Source organism: Paraphaeosphaeria sporulosa, assembly GCF_001642045.1.
Source record: "Paraphaeosphaeria sporulosa strain AP3s5-JAC2a unplaced genomic scaffold CC84scaffold_11, whole genome shotgun sequence".
Taxonomy (NCBI): Eukaryota; Fungi; Ascomycota; class Dothideomycetes; order Pleosporales; family Didymosphaeriaceae; genus Paraphaeosphaeria; species Paraphaeosphaeria sporulosa.
The window spans coordinates 342,167-359,682 of NW_017253370.1; the positions used below are offsets into that span (position 1 = coordinate 342,167).

At 52.8% G+C, this 17,516-nt stretch overlaps 7 protein-coding genes across 7 annotated transcripts; 4 read left to right on the forward strand and 3 right to left on the reverse strand.

Annotated features, from left to right (window-relative positions):
* Positions 1-223: 223 nt before the first annotated feature.
* CC84DRAFT_268973 (uncharacterized protein) lies at positions 224-2,042 on the reverse strand. The gene is made up of 5 exons (XM_018185678.1): positions 1,783-2,042; positions 1,586-1,724; positions 1,259-1,536; positions 828-1,210; positions 224-776 (listed from the first exon to the last, which is right to left on the reverse strand). Exons 1-5 carry the CDS (start codon positions 1,867-1,869, stop codon positions 308-310), a joined length of 1,356 nt encoding a protein of 451 aa, XP_018031243.1. The 5' UTR covers positions 1,870-2,042; the 3' UTR covers positions 224-307.
* Positions 2,043-3,211: 1,169 nt separating this feature from the next.
* Positions 3,212-4,680, forward strand: CC84DRAFT_1154220 (cytochrome P450 pisatin demethylase-like protein; the record flags this gene model as incomplete). The annotated part of the gene is made up of 2 exons (XM_018176874.1): positions 3,212-4,553; positions 4,603-4,680. The coding sequence occupies exons 1-2, from the start codon at positions 3,327-3,329 to the stop codon at positions 4,678-4,680; spliced, it is 1,305 nt and encodes a 434-aa protein (XP_018031244.1). The 5' UTR covers positions 3,212-3,326.
* A 375-nt stretch (positions 4,681-5,055) lies between these two features.
* On the forward strand, positions 5,056-5,613 carry CC84DRAFT_1168101 (uncharacterized protein). The gene is made up of 2 exons (XM_018179317.1): positions 5,056-5,264; positions 5,331-5,613. Exons 1-2 carry the CDS (start codon positions 5,160-5,162, stop codon positions 5,523-5,525), a joined length of 300 nt encoding a protein of 99 aa, XP_018031245.1. The 5' UTR covers positions 5,056-5,159; the 3' UTR covers positions 5,526-5,613.
* Positions 5,614-6,989: 1,376 nt separating this feature from the next.
* On the forward strand, positions 6,990-7,714 carry CC84DRAFT_1229406 (uncharacterized protein; the record flags this gene model as incomplete). The annotated part of the gene is made up of 2 exons (XM_018183665.1): positions 6,990-7,040; positions 7,131-7,714. 2 exons carry the CDS (start codon positions 6,990-6,992, stop codon positions 7,545-7,547), a joined length of 468 nt encoding a protein of 155 aa, XP_018031246.1. The 3' UTR covers positions 7,548-7,714.
* A 3,045-nt stretch (positions 7,715-10,759) lies between these two features.
* Positions 10,760-12,406, reverse strand: CC84DRAFT_1128101 (iron transporter). The gene is made up of 2 exons (XM_018175786.1): positions 11,682-12,406; positions 10,760-11,635 (listed from the first exon to the last, which is right to left on the reverse strand). The coding sequence occupies exons 1-2, from the start codon at positions 12,342-12,344 to the stop codon at positions 10,799-10,801; spliced, it is 1,500 nt and encodes a 499-aa protein (XP_018031247.1). The 5' UTR covers positions 12,345-12,406; the 3' UTR covers positions 10,760-10,798.
* A 2,355-nt stretch (positions 12,407-14,761) lies between these two features.
* CC84DRAFT_1168103 (uncharacterized protein) lies at positions 14,762-15,392 on the reverse strand. Its single transcript, XM_018179318.1, has 2 exons — positions 15,163-15,392; positions 14,762-15,100 (listed from the first exon to the last, which is right to left on the reverse strand). Exons 1-2 carry the CDS (start codon positions 15,288-15,290, stop codon positions 14,776-14,778), a joined length of 453 nt encoding a protein of 150 aa, XP_018031248.1. The 5' UTR covers positions 15,291-15,392; the 3' UTR covers positions 14,762-14,775.
* CC84DRAFT_1168104 (NAD(P)-binding protein) lies at positions 15,364-16,293 on the forward strand. The gene is made up of 3 exons (XM_018179319.1): positions 15,364-15,423; positions 15,477-15,693; positions 15,739-16,293. The coding sequence occupies exons 1-3, from the start codon at positions 15,387-15,389 to the stop codon at positions 16,223-16,225; spliced, it is 741 nt and encodes a 246-aa protein (XP_018031249.1). The 5' UTR covers positions 15,364-15,386; the 3' UTR covers positions 16,226-16,293.
* Positions 16,294-17,516: the final 1,223 nt, after the last annotated feature.

A 17,516-nucleotide genomic window follows, 5' to 3' on the forward strand; every position in this document is an offset into this window, starting at 1 on the left:
TGGAACGGGACGGCATGCCGCTCGTGCATGGGATAGGCACGTGCACTTCTGCATTTGGCGGGGCTGGCGGGTCGTAGTGCGGGTGCCCTTTGCTCCGAAGAAAGGTCGACCCACGCGTAGAAGCAGTGATTCAGTGTCATGGGGCGGTGAGTCGACAAGTTAGGGAATCGAGCAGATGCATTGCTACCATCTGTGGCGGCAGCCGTTCTTGATTGACATATTCCATGGTCTATTTTCTACATCCTCGAGGGTCCTCATGCCGCCTCCCAGGAGTCATCATACGCGGCCACAATGGGCACCGCAGACTCTACATCTGCCTCGTCCTCCTCTCGCCTTCGCTTTTATCGCTGCCTTCACCAACACTCCACTGACTTTGCGCCCTCAGCGCACCCTTATTCTGCACATGCACCAACTCCTGCTCGTCATCCTCGACTCGTGTGACCGTGAAATTCGTATCCACCGTCTTCGTGATCCCACCGAAACTCTGCAGCGCACTTCCCAGCGCAGACCGCGACTTCGAGCGCTTGTTCGACGACAGCCGCGCGTTAGGTGTGCCAGAGTAGTCGTTGTAGTTTGAGTTCTGCACGCTCGACGAGAAGCACGAGGGAAACATGAAAGCGAGGCACTTGCGCAGTGCGGGCATGCATGCGCAGAAGATGCCGACGAAGCAGGAGAGGACGCTCCAGTAGGCGGTGGGGCAGTTGTCCCAGGTGGCGTTCGTGGAATTGGCAAAGGCGAGCAGGGATTGGAGGCGCAGGATGGAGACGATGGTGCCGCTGGGGAGTGTTAGCTAGACAGAGGGCGAAGGGAGAGACGAGGGTACTAACAGTCCGCCCACGCTGAACATGGCGACGATCATGATGCGCTTCTTGAGGCTCATCTTTAGCTTGATGAGCTCGGGGATGGGGATCGCGAAGATGATGCAGTCGAAGACGATGTCGATGACTGCGTGCGCCCAGACAAAGGCGTTGAGGTTGATGCATTTGCCTTTGTGCAGGCCATCCCACGAGGTCCAGATGTATGTTATGGGCAGGCAATTCACCGTTACAATAACTGCGAATATGACGGTACTCAAAGTCCCCAGACCGATGAGGATGTGGACCACTTTGCGGAGCTTCTGGCGGGGGAAGACGCGGAGGTACAGGAAGAGGAATGCCAGCTTCGTGCACCCGATGGAAACAAACCAAAATATCTCGGTGAGCCAGGTAAACTGCAGCTGTGGTCAGTGGGTGTTCACCACTCAGCTCATTGTACCTACCTGAACGATCCTGTATATTTGGCTTGGTGTCAGCGTCCAAATATCCTTGCCAAAGCCCAAACCCGACATGAGAAATTCTAAGACGGCCATTGGGATGGCGAAGACGAGCGCGACCACGCACATGGCATCATCAAGCCAGAAGTCTGCACCTGACATCCAGACGCGGACGGCGACCCCAATGAGCGCTGCGCCGCCAGATGTCCCGGCGATGATGGGAGTGATGTGCGTGATATCTCGCACAGGAGCTCCGCACATTGTCTGAGTGGCATTCTGGGCAGCTTGAGCAGTTAGACGGCGAAGCTATGGAACACACTGGAGGGTCCGTACCTAGTGCATCAATCACTGTACAGCTTTGTAGTACACAGCCTTGTATCGCAGCATTGAGAGGCTCATCGGCGCAAATGCAGGCTACATCAGTAGCTGTACACTTGTCTTGTGCCTTGAGGCTGTCCTGAAGACACTTGGCCTGCAGTAATCAGTATCCTGGTAAGGTCGAACGTTCCACAATTGAGGGCTAATCTCACCGCACAGTCGGGCATTGACTGGCCTGACACCAGATTCACCAAGCCACTCAAAGGCGCAAGAAACAATGCAACACTGGACAACCTCATCTTTACTCACTTGACCAACTCGAACAGACCGACCAAAACCAAACCCACGCAAGTGGACGTCTCTCCACTATATGGCCCAGGGCGAACGTGCCCATCTCCAGGGCATGCCCGGCATGGTTTCAGCATCAGTGGGGGAGTCTAGCAAGATGTTGATCCTCCTTTTCTTTTCCCTCTGCCATGTTTCCGCAATATTCCAGCTTCGGCACGTTTGCGGGACATGTGTCAGGCACGTCAGGGATCAACAGGAAAAGGAATATTTGTCTTGGCTTGGGCTGCCGTTGGTCTCTTGTGTTCGTAAAATCCTCCGTGAGCGAAGATCTTTCGACCACTGAGCCCAGTTCGGACATATGGCGCCGCGTCAGCATTTTGGTCGCACCGTTAGCCCGTTTCTTAGCCCCCAAAGTGGACAAAAGGCGTGGGTTGTGCAGCTATGACCATTGGCCGTTTATATCTCGAACATGCGCCACAGCGCATCGCTTTTATGTAATACAGTTTGTTTTTCTATGTAGCAGCTACAACGTATGTTTCTTGAAAGACAATCACGGTATTGTCATGTAAAACCTTCCAAACAAGATGGGTTGATGCACACGAGTGTGGCTTCGCACGGTTGTTTTTCTCGTACGGCGCTGGATGTCGCTGCCGGGCTTAGCTCCGCTTAATACCAATGGCTGGATGCCTTGAGCGAGGTTGCCGCCGGTTGTTTCCGATTGAATTTGACTACCCTGACTTCGGCTGTGGAACAGGGTCAAAATCGCCTGACTAGGCGAGCGACTGGGGTGCGGGATGCGGGCCGTTGCGTAACCTTGACATTCGCGTTACCAGTTCGGTATTGTCTCTGCAATTTGACAGGACAACTATCGTGACATACCGGGGCCAAGCTCGTGTATGCACGCTCCGAGTGCACTGGGCGCATTTACGTTGATGCTCTGGGATAGATCCATGGAACAGTGACAGACTGATATGGCATAGCAATCCGCGGAGTGTAGAAATTCGCTCGAGCCTAGTAGGGTCTCAGCGTACGAGAAATAAAGAGCAAGGTATCGCTCCACTTAGTCCCACTTATTTGTCGACATTCACGTGTTTGATTTGTTGCTCTTAACGTTGGGGGTCTCGACCAAGATCCTACACACTATCCCGCTGCTGGGTTCCCTGGGTCAGCCTCGAGACCTAATTCAGAGCCTTGGGCCTCGATTTATGCGTGTGGCAGATCCCTGCTACTCTAGGGAAGGCTGGTTGTATGCGGGACGAAGCTTTGTGACAAGTTCACGCAGGTGGCGCGAGCGGCGGCACCTGGGGACGGGCGAGCATATGCCGCTGTAGACCCCAATGCAGCAGGGCTTGCATATTACCCTCCCGACTCCCTGGGACGTTTCGGGAGCTCACTTTCTCTTTTTGCGTCTGTATTGAGGAGAGCTCTCTTCTTCGTCTTTTCTTCTTGTGGGATTATCTCTTTTGCGATGGCCATCCTTCCGGACACAGTTCTGGGTCTGTCGCCCTGGACGTGGTTATTCAAAATCGGTCCGATTGCCATAGTTGTGTATACTCTCTTATGGATGGTATATGCAGTGACACTGCACCCCCTTGCAAAGGTGCCAGGTCCATTCTGGGCCTCGGTGACGCGCATTTGGTACATGTACCAGGTTTACATGGGAGACATGGACAAGGTGCAGCGTGCCATGCACAAGAAGTATGGTCCTGTTGTGAGATTGGCGCCAAACGAAGTTACTTCTGCAAACGCGGCCGACATCCCCAAGATCTATCGCCTTACAGACCCGCTGCTCAAGACGGACTTCTACCCGATCTGGGGCGCGCCGCAGATTTCGAAGCAGCCGGATCAGTTCACTTGTATCGATGAGAAGGAACACACGCGGTATCGGAAGATCGTGGCGCCCGTATATTCTTTGGCAAACGTTTTGAAACACGAGGATTATGTGGCGAAGTGTACCACCCTCTTCCTCGAGCGCATGATGGAGTTTGCAGACAAGAAAGAGCAGGTTGACATTGGCCATTGGTTTCAGATGTATGCATTTGATGTTGTTGGGGAACTTTCTTTCGGAAACATGTTCGGCTTCATGGAGAAAAACACCGACATTGGAGGCTGGATCGGAGCGCTTGAGGCGCTGATGCCCGTTTTGTGTGCTGCCGCAATCGCTCCCACATATCTCCGACCATTCGTCCTGGGCTCCGCAATCGTCTCTCCAACGGTGTTTAGAGCTTTGAAGTCCTTCGAAGGCATCCACACTGCGGCTGTTGATGTCGTCACAAAGCGCGTCAAGGAGATCAATGCCGGCATCGCTGATCGCATCGATATGCTACAACAGTTCAGCAAGATCGTTCGAGACAAGGGCGACCAGAACGGGTTCACTGACAATGAAGTGACTCTTGAGGCGTACATTGCCATGCTGGCGGGCTCAGATACCACTGCGATTGCTCTCCGCGCCACGCTGTACTTTCTCATGAAGCACCCTGGCAAGCTCGCGAAATGTCGCGAAGAGATCGACGCGCATCGTGCAAGCCTAAGCTCCCCGATTCGCTACACGGAGTCGCTCGCTCAGTTGCCATACACGAGTGCTGCAATCAAAGAAGCGATGCGCCTCCATCCTAGCGTCGGCCTGAGCATGCAAAGACATTCTCCCAAGACCGGTGTTGAACTGTCTGGCTACTTCATTCCTCCGGGTTGGCGTGTTGGTTGCAACCCGTGCATTGTACATTTGGATCAAACGGCTTTCGGAGAGGACGCTGATGAGTTTCAGCCTGAGCGATGGTTGGAGTCTGAAGCGAGAAGCCGGGAAATGGAGAAGTCTCTCCTGACATTCGGCTCTGGGACCAGAGTATGCATCGGAAAAAACATCTCTCTGACTGAACTGCATACGCTCGTTCCGGAGATCCTACGCCATTTTGATATCAGCATGGCCCACGACCGTCCGTGGAAGACGCAGGACACGTGGTTTTACACGCAGACGGATGTCATCGTAAACGTCAAGCGCCGTTGAGGAGTATGTAGTCGTAGCTAAGTCAGGATACGAATTAGATTGCTACATTAGTGCCTTATTCTGCTCTTACGGCTCTTGAAGTGATGAAGATGGATGGATGCAGTGTCGGATAAGCTAAGCGTTCCCGCCGAGTCGCGCTAGTACAAATGCTGCTATGCATGCAGCGAAGTCAATTTCCATCGTTCCATAAGCACCTAAAAGCAACGACATATACTTTTCCGAACTCGAGGTCATCAAAGCATAGAGTTATCTTCTCAGTGTGCGCATTCGTACACCCGATCTTACAGGGCAGCTTGAATGCGCTCCATGCGCTCAAAAACTTCGAGCGCGCATTTCATAGCTCTACCGGGATGCACCCTCGGGTTCAAAGGTACTTGGGATGCTGCGACAAGCATGACCTGGGTGTGTTTAACCCCGCAGCAAGATCCGTCACAATCTTTCCTTTCCAACCGAGGCTGACAAAATAAGAGGTTATTGCTGAGGATTCAGGTGGCTGGAAATCGTTCATCTGAGGTTAATGAATGGGACCGAAGACGGGACATGATCATGGAGTTGTCAATACCAGGATTATGGCCAATTTACCTTGTCTTGCATGCATGCTCAGCAAGTCAAACTCCAGGGCATAAAATAGGCTCTACTAAGGACCAAACGCCCTCGATATGAGAAGTTTGGAAGTAAACACTAATTCGATGGGTAAACCTTCGAAAGCACAAATGCCCACATATGCTCAGTACCCAATAATTACTCAAGCATGCAAATAGCTCGATTGATACCCGATCATGAAAATTGAAGCATTGTATCCGAGGTCAAGCTGATCATATTATGGACGAGCACAAAATATGGCACCGCATAGCATTCTGATAATGTGCTACGGTGCTGCAATGGAGTAAATGTTGAGTTGGAATACCACGCTGTTTGGTGCACGCTTCAGTCCATGCAAGCGTATCATCGACAACGCCGCACAGAATTGACAAGTACTGGATACTGGATACCGAGAGAAAAGTCTTTGGTCGGAGTGGAAGGAACAATTGAGGAGAAGTAGCAGAGGGAAAACAGTACTAGTGATCGAGAGGAATCCGGACTCGAAACCTTCCACGTTCGGAGGGGATGTTGAGACCTCAATGAGATTCTCGAAGCTCAGGTGTTGGAGGCACAAGAAGAGATGTTGGTTACTAGGGCAACTTACGCTTTACTATATGGATGCGGATCGTCTTGGCACTATATTGCGCCTTCCACAAGAACTCCCTAGACGCCGAACTCTCTCTCTCTCTCTCTCTCTCTCTACAACACAACACCGTAAGTAAAATCTGCCTCGCGGCCACGTACTATGCTCATCTCACGACATAGCCATGGCACGTTACAATTATAACCCTAAGTACATGAACTACATCAATCCGCAACAATAATAAGCTAGGCAGCAGCCACAGCCACAGCACTAGCAATAACAGCCATATGGTCAACAGCTCTATGTACGATAGTGACCACAGCAGCAATAGCAACCGAAACCGCAACCGCAACCGCAACATCAGTATATCCAGCAGCCCCCAGCATAAGTGAAAGGCTAGCCGCGTCAGTTACTACATACTTATTATCGGCAGTATTCAGTACGGCAATCCGCCTCAACAGTACACCCACGGAACATCACAGGCGTAAGTGAATTCCCGGTCATGTCATTCAATCTGTTAACTCCAAGAAGTCTCCAGCGAATGCCCCAGTATAGACGGAACAAGATTAGCAAGAACCGCGGCCAGAAGAAGCCCATGCGGCTAGAACAAAAGTTGGACCAGGTGCTAGAATGATTCGCACAGAATTATGAACGGCTTGCACAGTATAAAGACCGATTAGACAGACGCGCCACGTCCGTCATTGTCAGCCTCTAGATACCAGTTCCCAAGAACAGCTCAGAGCTCTCCTTATCGGCTACACACAGTTCCAAGAGCAGATGTTCGGTATAAGTCTAGTAAATAGGTTTTCTATGCACAAATGTTGCTGGATATTGTACAGACTGGTCTGATGCGGAATTCTATAGGACGCTCAACATCCTTTACAGCTTTATCACAGTCGAGGACGACAGCAGCATGTACGATGTAATGGTTCCAGACCCTCCATAACGGGCGCCCTCAAGAGATGCTGTACAAAGGTGGCAGCGATCTAGCACAGAAGACACAAGCCGGCTTTGTGCGTTACGACAGCATCGTCCAGCGCTACTAACCCACCCACCCACGAACAGATATCCCACAAGATCCTACTGGTTTTGGCTCATAATAGCCCCAGCAAGAACAGCTCGGCGCTCCGCAGTCCTTTGCGTCTTCCAGCCAGCCACCGGTACAGTACCAACAATATAGGATGGGTCGGTCATCAGCTCAGACGGGGCATCTCAATGTGCAGACACACGTCGCAGCTCCAGCCTCGCCTCAAGTCAACGTGGCTGTGCAGATGCAAGCTCTAGCCGTACTAGCATGGCACACAGCCCTGAAAGCCCAATCAGCCCCTCTGTCGACGGTTATCTACTCGTCAAATTACGCACCGGCAGGCCAGCAAACTCCACAGCAGCCCTTGGTCACCATGGCGCAAATCGCTTCGGGTGCAGCACCAGGATTGAACGTTCCTGGATACCAGCTCTCGAACCTGAAGCCTTTCGATGGACATCGAAAGTTCATCGATTTCAGCACGAAGCTTCCTTGATATGGCAGCCCAGTACAGCCCAATGGTACCATTGAGGGGCTACTACAGCAGAACATGATGATGGCTCCCTACGATCAAAAACGGGGCCAGTTCAATGGCATGGTTCTCAACGCAGCAGATACAACGTCCTACGAGGATCTGCATCGAGAAAGCCATGCGCGTATGCAAACCACTTAGGGAAGTGCATTGCCAATCACGAGATCACACAGGCGCATATTGACGCGCGAGTGAAGTACAAGCGGTTGCCCATTTGCTTCGCAAAGCAATGGGTTAACAATTTCAATGACCACCGCCCAGTTGATGCCGCAGAGGACTTGGTCATCAATCTGAATTGGTTCAAAGCAGAGGTCTACCTAGACGGGGTGGTACCGCCGAGAAAGGCTCTACAGTCAGATACTATTCGCCAGCCTACAACCCAGTCTGCTACTCGGTACGCTCCTCAGCCTATTCTTCAGTCCGATCCTCAGTCTACTTCTCAGCCTCTTCAACAAGCTCCGGATACACAGTCCCACGCCACACCGGCTCATCAGCTGACCCACACCCCAGCTTATACATGCGATCAATCTCAGACCACTCAGACTGTCTAGGGGATTCTGCATTTGACAGGCGGCAAACCACAGCCATTATGGGGGCTGAATCACCATTCCAGTATCAGGCAAGATGAAGATAGAATGCGGGAGAACATCGAGAAGGGGAGACAGAATGTGGGAGTTTACACAATCCCTGCAATGGGAGAGATCTTTCAAGATTGCAAGGGCAACAAGCAAACTAGGAATACGGAAAGGAGTTCGTACCAGGCCTTTCTGTCCCTATTATTCCTGAAGGCAGCGGCGAGGTGCCCCTTAAAGCAGTCACCTCTGCCTAACCAGTTGCTCGGCCCGACACTCAGACTCCTCCTCAGTCTCCTACAACTGGTGTCCCCATTGGGTCAACACCAAATGCGCATCGGACTCATGTAGCGGATGACCCTCGACGCACCCATTCGGACATGGATTTCTGAGGATCTGCCTCAATTTTGTTTTGTGTTTATTTTTACTGTTCAAGGCTATGGTCTCAGACCTGCCCGCTTACACTGAATAAGGTGGCCCTAGGCACCTAGATATTCGGTCTTGCCGGATACCAGATCAGGTAGCGAGGCGTCACAGATCCTCGACTTGAACGAGCTTTCGATGTCTCAGTCTCAGACTAGATATGCAGCTTCTCTCCTAACCTACATCTCAGATGAGGTCCCGACGGCGTGTTGTTGATTTCCGTTCTTAGTATAGGCGCGACTGAGGTCTCCCATGGAACAGGTTAAATAGCAATCCGTAGTTAATTCAAAACAGTCACTGACCACTTGTGACGTCATGTCGCAAGTTGCAAAATACCTCAGCGTTCTACAGAACAGCCTGCAATATCCGCTAGTTCGCTTCAAATTTGGTCTTTGTTTGCTGAATTCTCTCGCGAGTCGCGTTTTTGAAATCGAACGCATCTTACACACTCGACCGTGTCATCAGCAGCTACGTCGCCTGCGACTTCGCCCGCACGACAGACGCGGATGTCCAACGTGTGGTCGATTTCAAAGGGTCTGTGAGCTGCGTTCTGGCGAGAGCTGATCGACATGGAATACAATCAGGATAAGAGGGAACTGGGTGACTGGCAACCTACCGAAATCGATTATGGAAGGCGAGCGCCACGCTCCGTGTTGACCTGGGTGGCTGGGTATGCATTCATGACCAAGATCGGTTGGAATTTGGCAGGTTGAGTATACGAGCACCGCTACACAAGCGGCCTCTCCATTTACAAGCTGACAACTGTGCGGCATGCTCTGGCAGTTTGGTCAGCGCCTAGACCAGGCCTTCCCTAGATGGCATATCAGTTCGGGGTAAATTCACGATCTGCTGTCTTGTTCTACTATCTATCAGCATAGTCCATCCCCTACTCAAGCCTGCCACGTTGTACTCGATAGGGCTACTCAAATGCGCAACAGGACTATGTCAGCTGCCTTAACAGTTCGTACAATTTGGTCGTGACCAACTGTGTTTTCCGGACAAGAGAACGATCGATGATCGACGTCTAACATCGATTCGACTACTACGCCCTTTTAGTGTTTACCAATTCCTCGAAGTGGCTAGTATCTGAAAGTGTTGGGCAGAAAGTCACTTGCAGTCTGATCACAGGCATTTCATGTAGGCAGGGCGAGCACTATGAGATAGTTTCACTGTGAATCACATGATATAAAATCGAAATTTATATCAGAGTCATTGCCGGTCTTTGTTGGTACATTGTAGGTTTGGACATCAGCCCGTTGTCGGAAAAGGAGCTTTTGATACATTCAGTGGGTGTCCATGATCTTCAACATTGCTTTCCAATACGAAATTGACTCTATCGCATCGCGATACACCGTCTGAAGAACATAGGCAGAGCGAGGTGAAAGACCCTCACTGAGTATACGCTCAACCTCGCTCAGAGCCTGGTCGTCTTGAACCGGCTTGAAGAGCTCATGCGTGATGAGAAAATCACCTTTGTCCGGATCGCAACCCGTGCATGGACATATCATCGGCTGCGAAGGCTGTCACGGCTTCCCCGCTAGGAATAGATTATCTTTTAGACTATCATTATCCTGAGAGAATGGGCCTTCTTTCCGAGGGTCTTCTTTTCGACTATAGTCGTCCTGCAAGAATGAGGGATCTCTGAAATGATTCCAGTTGTCGACCTGGGACTATCAGTGGGTTTGGATTGGCACGTTGATCGAGACGGTACTGGCGTACCTAGTTTGCTTCCCGCCGGTCCTCTTCGGCTTTCAAACCAGCGCGATAACGATTTAGCTTGGCATTCTGTTGCTGTTGCTGTAGGCTGTTTTTGATGTTAATCTGGTTGAATATAGTCATTTGAGTGGCTGTGTGACATTGCTAAATCGCGAACTTAAGCACAAGTCCCCGTTCAGACGCGTCGTACTTACTGTTTGAATGTCGTAGAGAAGAGAAGGCGTCGGAGCGCGCCAGAAAGCTTTGTAGACGGCACGACGTAGCGCTAAGCCTCGACGACAAACGCCCCAGCGACCGATGAAGGTAAACGGGAAGGAGCGACGTACACAAAGTATTAGCCCTAGGCGACGCGTAAAAGTTCATGCTGATTTAAGGCAGGAGAGACTCGTCTGCGTGAGTTGAGCGAGGAAAGGTCATTCGACAAGTACACAGTCAAGGAGACGCACGCTGAACTAAAAAGATGAAGTTACGTTTCTATTCTTTCTGCTAACACGCAACCAGATGTCACGCCTGCCTAACATTCTCCGGCTCGAGCTCGCTCTCCTCCTCAATCGTAGGCAATACTTTATACCTCCCGCTCCTCTTTTCCAAGCAGCGACTCGAATGCAACAAGTGTCCCCTCTTCCCCCGAACAAACGCCGCAAAACACGCCGCACTTACCGCGAGTACACCCCCGCTCACCCACACCGGGAAGCGAAACTGATCCGGCCGCGCCCACACCATCGTCGTCGCAAAGCTGCACAGCTCGAACAGGTTCTGCAGCGAGGCTTCGATGGAGGAGAAAGAGCCGCGGGTCGCTTCGGGCGCGTCTTCTTGGACGAGGTACTGCACGCAGAGGTCGAAGCCCCAGAGTCCGAGGCGGGAGAGGGCGACCCCTGCGACGAGAGCGAGGCCGGCGGTTTGGGTTGAGGGAGTGGACAACGTGAAGAGGGAGATGGCGAGGATGACCGTGATGAGCTGGTAGTTGATGAACCATAGGCCTGCGCGGACGGCGCCGATGCGCCGCATCAGGAGAGGCGCAGCACAGGTTGCGCTGAGCTCGAGGATGACGGAGATGAGACGCATACCGGCGATATGCGTCGAGGTGAAGCCCAGTGTGAGGAGGTAGGTCGTCAGTTGGGAGCCGAACCCGAGGACTGTGAAGTAGAGCAAGGCAAGGGAGAAAGATGCGAGGCAGGCTGGGTTCATGAAGTAATCTATCCATTGCTGGATGGCGGCAGAAAGTCCACGAGAGTTTGGGGTTGCCATGTCGCGGCCTTCGATATTAATGGGAGCAGTTGAAGATTTTCTGCTTGCGAGGCCTGGGACAGCATGATAGACCTGCGCGATGGCAAAGTATTCCTGTAGAATCAGCATACAATTTACACACCAACGAGGGACCACTCACAAAGACTATGCTCAACGTGTTCTGACCTAGGACTGCCCATATCGCGACCTCAGTGGAGTACCCATCGACCAGCGAAATCCCAAACGGCGCAACCAACTTACACACCAAATCAATCCTCCTCATCTTACTATTCAAGTCTTCCCTCGGCACGCCCAACCCCTCCGCAACAACGACCACCCAGTCCCTCTCAACCGCCACCGTATTGCCCACAAACGCCAGTTTCTCTACCCCGGCCAGCACCACGCAGATCGAAAACCAGGCCACCTTCGTCCAAGTCTCCGGCGCCGATCTCAGCAGCAGCAACAGTATGCCGCAGGAACCCGCGACAGAGACGCGCTGCCAGATGATTGAGTGGCGCACTACGCCAAGGCGTTCTCTGCTGTCAACTTGGTGGCCGACCGTGGGGGACAGAAGAAAGGCGGTGAGCGAGCGGAACAGAGCGTAGCACGAGGCGTAGAAAAGGGTGTTCGGGAAGATGCTGCCTAGGAAAATGACGGCGCTGAACTCAAACGTGCGGGCGTTCCACGTGCTGAGAGTGTGTGACAAGTAGAGCTTCCACAGCACGGCTCTTGTACTAAATCTGTTGGTCGACGAGGAAAAACTTTCGACTGGCGAAAGGTCCGGCGCATGGCCATTATTTACGGCTTCAGATGTCGACGGCATAGCTAGGTCTAGGATGAGCAGTACTACGCTGCCTTGCGATGCAAGAGGGTATGTTGGAGTGCTCAAGTGGAGTGACGGTCATGTGCGCGGTGAATTCTTGCTATTGCAGCTGCCGAGGTCGGTCGCAGCTAACCCGATATGTCTAGCTCTAGGCCTTGAAATACCAGCCCAGAGGTACCCAGTACACAACCGCCATAATTTTAGACATCATACGACTATACTGAGAGTTCTCGCTATGTATTCCAGAGCAGACGGCCCACTTGTTGTATTTTGGGGCTCTTGTCGATCAGTCAGGCGGCCTTAAGAGAGATGTCTTGAACCGACTACCCTGAGATTGACCAAACTCTATGAGGAAATGAAGCTGCCCTAAGATCTTGCGTTCAAATCGAAGCGTCGTACTAACAGGGTCGCATCCTTCCAAGTGTGTGTAGATCAAGTGGCAGTCATTTCGAGTTGCGGGCCCTTTCGCTCCAGCATCGTGTAACAGACCGCGATCTACACACGACGATGCAGTTTGAGGCTGATGGCTTAGTGCCTTAACATCCCTCACAACAGAAGAGCACTCTTCTGGGAGATATTCCTCTGCGTCTCCTACCTCCGCATCGTCTAGCTAAAAGAGAACATTAAGGCGCGCTATGCGGCATTCAGGATCTTCAACTGTGTGTTCTCCCCAACCATTGCCAAGCAGACTGATTTATTTAAGAGCGACAAGTTCCGAGGTACAGACTGCGTGGATCATCTCTGGATGCTTGTTGACAAGTGTCATGAGCAGCCCAACCTCGAGTGTCTTCAGCTTCGACGAAGCGAGATGATCAGGTCCACGATAGACAGCAAGCATGTTGACACCTCACCCAAAGCATTTGGCTGACTTCCGTGGGTCTCCTGCACCCCTGACCCCGTAATACGGACCGAATCGTTTCCCCTCTTTCAGCGTCTACATAATTCCTCATCTCAGTCCCAATTGTACGCATGATGAGCTTGTGGGCGTAACCCTCATACCGGCTGAGCACGGCCTAAGACCAGCCGTGTTCTCTCCCACCCTATGTATCCACTCTACGGCGGATACCTCCGAGCTAATAACGTAAGAGATGGAAGACGGACCGACTGTGAGCGTGGCTACCCGCGCTAGCCCCATGAGGAAGCGTGTCATGCGCGTGGCCGACCAGCCAAGGGGGAATCTGTGCCCTGGAACACGCACAGCACGCGCAAGACGTGGAGCATGTACATCATATGTGGAGGTGGACAGCCCAAATCATCGACGCGCTGTGTCTTGCAGACTATTGAGCCAATCGCGACCCATTGGCAATAGCAGATCTTGCAATGATAAGTTGGCACATTTCTATCTCATCTTTCATCAAATCCATCGCAGAGTCGAATCAAGCAGATAACCAATTGCGCTGACACTGGGGGACGCAAGGGCACGGAACACCGCCGAACCTGAGCGGCGGCTTGTCTGGTGACTTCAGCCTCTTTCGTGCCGAGATGCAGGAACAAAGCGTGCGGTGCTGCCACGGCCAGATTTCGCACGTGGATATTTGCGCAGGGTCCTGGCACAGTTCCGGCGCTGTATGAGATCATGTTGCAAACATTGCGGGTTTGTAATGGCTCAAAGTCCGGGCTTACAGCACCGTTAACATGCTGGGTGTTGAGGCCAGTAGTGTCCAGCTCTTGTCTCGAAGTCCTTAGTGCCAAGCCCAAGTCTCCAATCGTTCAGGCAGGGCAACCCCGGACTAGGAATAAAGATGGGTCTCGATACGGTAGACGACAGCTAAAAACTCTGGTGTCGCAAGTGTAGACCCGTGAGCCTACACAAAGCCTCACCTGCCGCCAGAGCCTTGGACAGGCTATTGGTTGATTCATCGAATCGCATGGCGGTGAGCGTGTCATTACTAGCTCGAAGGAGTAGCGTGGTCCCTGATGTCCGCATAGAGTACATGTTGTTCGCGTGACCTGCTACAACGGTGCAACTCATACCTGTTTTGGGATCGTGCGCTCGGAAATGGCGGCAAGGATATACTCTTATCCGGAGTGACATAACAAGGCAGGTCGACATGTATATGGGGAGTGGAAATATCCAATTTCGCCGTTTCGGTGTCTCAACATGCAACGACCGAGGTTTCTCGTAAGCCGGTGTTCGTCGTTGCGCACAGTAGACTTGTGCCACTTCGTACGAACGGTTTTCAGCCACTAGCTTGCTTCGCTAGACCGAATGCACTTGATGGGCGCCACCCGAAGCCGCTATCGGATCTGGCCTGCGTTCTCGGATGCAGCTCCGAAGCGCGAGGTCCGCCCGCTCGTACCTCGCATGTTCTTACCAAAGCCAAAAGAAATGTAATTAGCCGTTGCGGAATACCAACCCTTATATGAACGTCTATCGCGTCTATCAGCTGGGCGCGTGGGATTACATACCACAGATGCAGTAATGGATCGATTAGTGGGTGCCAGTGAAACAGTAGCTTACATGTTGTAGACAAGGATTAGTGTTGGTGGGGTGTGATGAAAACGTGTGATTAACCCACCTTCGTGCTGTGCTGAGATCTACACAGCAGATGTAAGGATCGATGACCAAAAGTCGCTGAAGGATATATGGCGATGAACGAGGTCGAGACGATTTCACCGATTCTTTGTTGGATGGTAGAACCTTCTTAGTTTTCGTTAAGCCCTGTGTCCATTGGGGCATCATACAGTATACGCGCGTCGCCGGAGTGGTGATGCTTGGAATAGAAAGTTTACCTCCGTGAGCGGAACTGCAGAAGGTATGTACCTGTCAAATTAGACTTTGATATTTGTCCTTCTGGGGCTGATTGGGACTGGATAGGCATGGTCTCTGCTGTTTTGGTAAAGGTTCTTGAAGAATGCTGGGAGGGCGTCCGCCCTAATCATCAATGAGTGGAAATAGCTGTCTAACTCCGTGTTAGACTCGACGGAGCGGCAATTGGAGAACATGCTTGGGAATAGCTGGATATGTTGGAGCTGTATATAAGCTGGTCATGGTGCTGTGATCCGTAGTATACGGCAAAGCAGTGCGACCGAACCCATACAATGGCAATCAACAAAACCATTACTTTGATCACTGGTGGTAGATAATTTTGGTGTCCTGACGTGTAAGAGTAACGTTGACTGAATGAGCAGCGAATGGCGGCATCGGCTTCGAACTGGCGGCACAATTACTCGGAGACGCGTCCAAGCACGTTCTGCTCGGTAGTCGCTCCTTTGAAAAGGGAGAAGCTGCTGTGAAGGAGCTTCAAACTCGCAATCTGCCTGGTAGCGTCGAACTGGTACAAATCGATGTTACAAACGAAGACTCCATCAACGCAGCAGTCAAAGAGGTGGAAGTCAAACATGGGCGGTAGGTCGCAAGCAGCACTGGGTGAACGATTGCTAACCCCGTCAGACTGGATGCACTCGTCAACAATGCTGCAATTGCCGATGCACCAGGGACCTCATTCCGGAAACTGAACGAGGTCTTTCGCACAAATGTCGCCGGTCCTTACGCGACGGTCGAGGCGTTTGCTCCATTGCTGGAGAAATCAACGAGAACCCCGCGGATCGTGAATGTCAGTTCGGGTGGCGGATCCATCGGACTTCGTCTTGACCCGAGCAATGCTTTCTACACGTTGAAGGGCGACCAGTACCGCGTGAGCAAAGCGGGACTCAACATGGTGAACGCTTGCCAGGCTGTCGAGTATGGCCCGAAGGGATGGAAGGTATTTTCGTTCTGCCCTGGCTTTACGGTGAGCAATCTGGGTCCTCATAACAAGGTGGAGAACGGCGCGAAGCCAACTAGTGAGGGGGCTGGACCCATGGTGGGTATACTTAACGGCGAGCGAGATTCAGAGCATGGGCTGTTGTTAAAGGCTGATGGCCAATGGCCATGGTAGAGGGACCACCGTACGCTGGCTGGCTCCGTCGGTATTGCACATCATCTGAATGAACGACTTGCAAGTGCAGTTCGGGATCATAGCCAGTGATGACCCGCCATTGGGATGTTCTTCAGTCGAGTACCCTGCCTGAATTAGGCCGTGATAGGCTGGCGTCTGGAGTCGCTGCGATAACGAGCACTTGCTGAGACGAGCGTGTCTGACGTTCATGCATGTCAGCCAAGTCCCACCCCGGCTTGTCCATGTATGGTGGGGCCCTGCGAGCAAGAGAGCGCGTCCCTCGCTTCATTGAGCAGTGAACTCGCGACCTCGGTGACGACGACGCGACCGCTGATGAGGCTGAAGGGCTCTGCTTGGGCTTGACGCCAGAAAAAGGGTCAGGCAGGCCGGCTGGAGTGCGTGCTGGGCCCTGCACGGCTCTGCAGATGGAAAATTAGAGAGGCTTGGAGGCTTTGTGTACGTGTCTGTGTACGCAGGCTAATTGCTGGTGCGGATGAAAGACGGCGCGAACTCAAAGTGGACATGGGCCGAAAGGTGCAGATCCGGGATAGACTGAACCAGCAACGCGACGCCGCATTCTGCCGATCGTCAACGCCGGCGGAGACAAAGCAGACGGGTCCGTCAGGACAGCGCCAAACAGAGGCCATGCTGGGCAGAGGAGGTGCGGCTCAGAGGAGGCTGCTTGGCGTCGGGAGCTATGGGCCAGGGACGTCCAAGTGGGCCGGCTGGCAGATGAAGCAGGCGCCGTTGGGACACGGTTGCTGCGCCAGCGGCCGAGGTTGCGCAGCAGCATCGTGGAGACGTGTTCAGAGACGTGTCGGCAGAGGCAAAGGGTCTCGCGGGCCCGAGGCATAAGGGGGGTCACTGGATGTGGTGCGGAGGCTCGGGGCTCGCAGTGGCGTTGCGCAGCTCCCACGGTTCGACAGCAAAGGGTTGGGAGCAGACAGACGCCCCCGCCACGCACGTGGAGACGGCGACGGCGGTGACGGCGGCGCTGGGGGCTTCTAGAAGAGCAGCTAGAAGACGAGCGAGAGTAGACGGCGACGACGGCCGGCGTCTTGCTCAGCATGCTGGCGGTTGCTCGTCCAGAGCCAACGGCGGCGAGCCAAGGCGAGCCTGGCGCGGTGGTAGGGTTGCAGGCGGCCACCACCTGGCAGGTAGGCTCTCGTTTAGCGCGGGCACTCGACTGCCCTACCCAGCGCGCAGCCCTAGAGCTAGTAGGGGCAGGTGCAGTGTGGGTGTGGGTTGGGCGGGCGCCAGCCGTCGTTGCAATGAATAATAAATAATAATG

What these genes read in the sequence shown, in the direction of transcription:
- CC84DRAFT_268973 (XM_018185678.1), bottom strand. Translation starts at nt 1,869, where the DNA reads ATGAGGTTGTCCAGTGTTGCATTGTTTCTTGCGCCTTTGAGTGGCTTG. An exon ending in AGTCAATGCCCGACTGTGCG is followed by an intron (nt 1,725 to 1,782) that starts GTGAGATTAGCC and finishes TGATTACTGCAG; the next exon opens with GCCAAGTGTCTTCAGGACAG. An exon ending in ATGTTCAGCGTGGGCGGACT is followed by an intron (nt 777 to 827) that starts GTTAGTACCCTC and finishes AACACTCCCCAG; the next exon opens with CGGCACCATCGTCTCCATCC.
- CC84DRAFT_1168101 (XM_018179317.1), top strand. Translation starts at nt 5,160, where the DNA reads ATGCGCTCCATGCGCTCAAAAACTTCGAGCGCGCATTTCATAGCTCTA. An exon ending in CTGCGACAAGCATGACCTGG is followed by an intron (nt 5,265 to 5,330) that starts GTGTGTTTAACC and finishes TGACAAAATAAG; the next exon opens with AGGTTATTGCTGAGGATTCA.
- CC84DRAFT_1128101 (XM_018175786.1), bottom strand. Translation starts at nt 12,344, where the DNA reads ATGCCGTCGACATCTGAAGCCGTAAATAATGGCCATGCGCCGGACCTT. An exon ending in ACACGTTGAGCATAGTCTTT is followed by an intron (nt 11,636 to 11,681) that starts GTGAGTGGTCCC and finishes CTGATTCTACAG; the next exon opens with GAATACTTTGCCATCGCGCA.
- CC84DRAFT_1168103 (XM_018179318.1), bottom strand. Translation starts at nt 15,290, where the DNA reads ATGTTCTCCAATTGCCGCTCCGTCGAGTCTAACACGGAGTTAGACAGC. An exon ending in CAAAACAGCAGAGACCATGC is followed by an intron (nt 15,101 to 15,162) that starts CTATCCAGTCCC and finishes ACAGGTACATAC; the next exon opens with CTTCTGCAGTTCCGCTCACG.
- CC84DRAFT_1168104 (XM_018179319.1), top strand. Translation starts at nt 15,387, where the DNA reads ATGGCAATCAACAAAACCATTACTTTGATCACTGGTG. An exon ending in CATTACTTTGATCACTGGTG is followed by an intron (nt 15,424 to 15,476) that starts GTAGATAATTTT and finishes CTGAATGAGCAG; the next exon opens with CGAATGGCGGCATCGGCTTC. An exon ending in GTGGAAGTCAAACATGGGCG is followed by an intron (nt 15,694 to 15,738) that starts GTAGGTCGCAAG and finishes TAACCCCGTCAG; the next exon opens with ACTGGATGCACTCGTCAACA.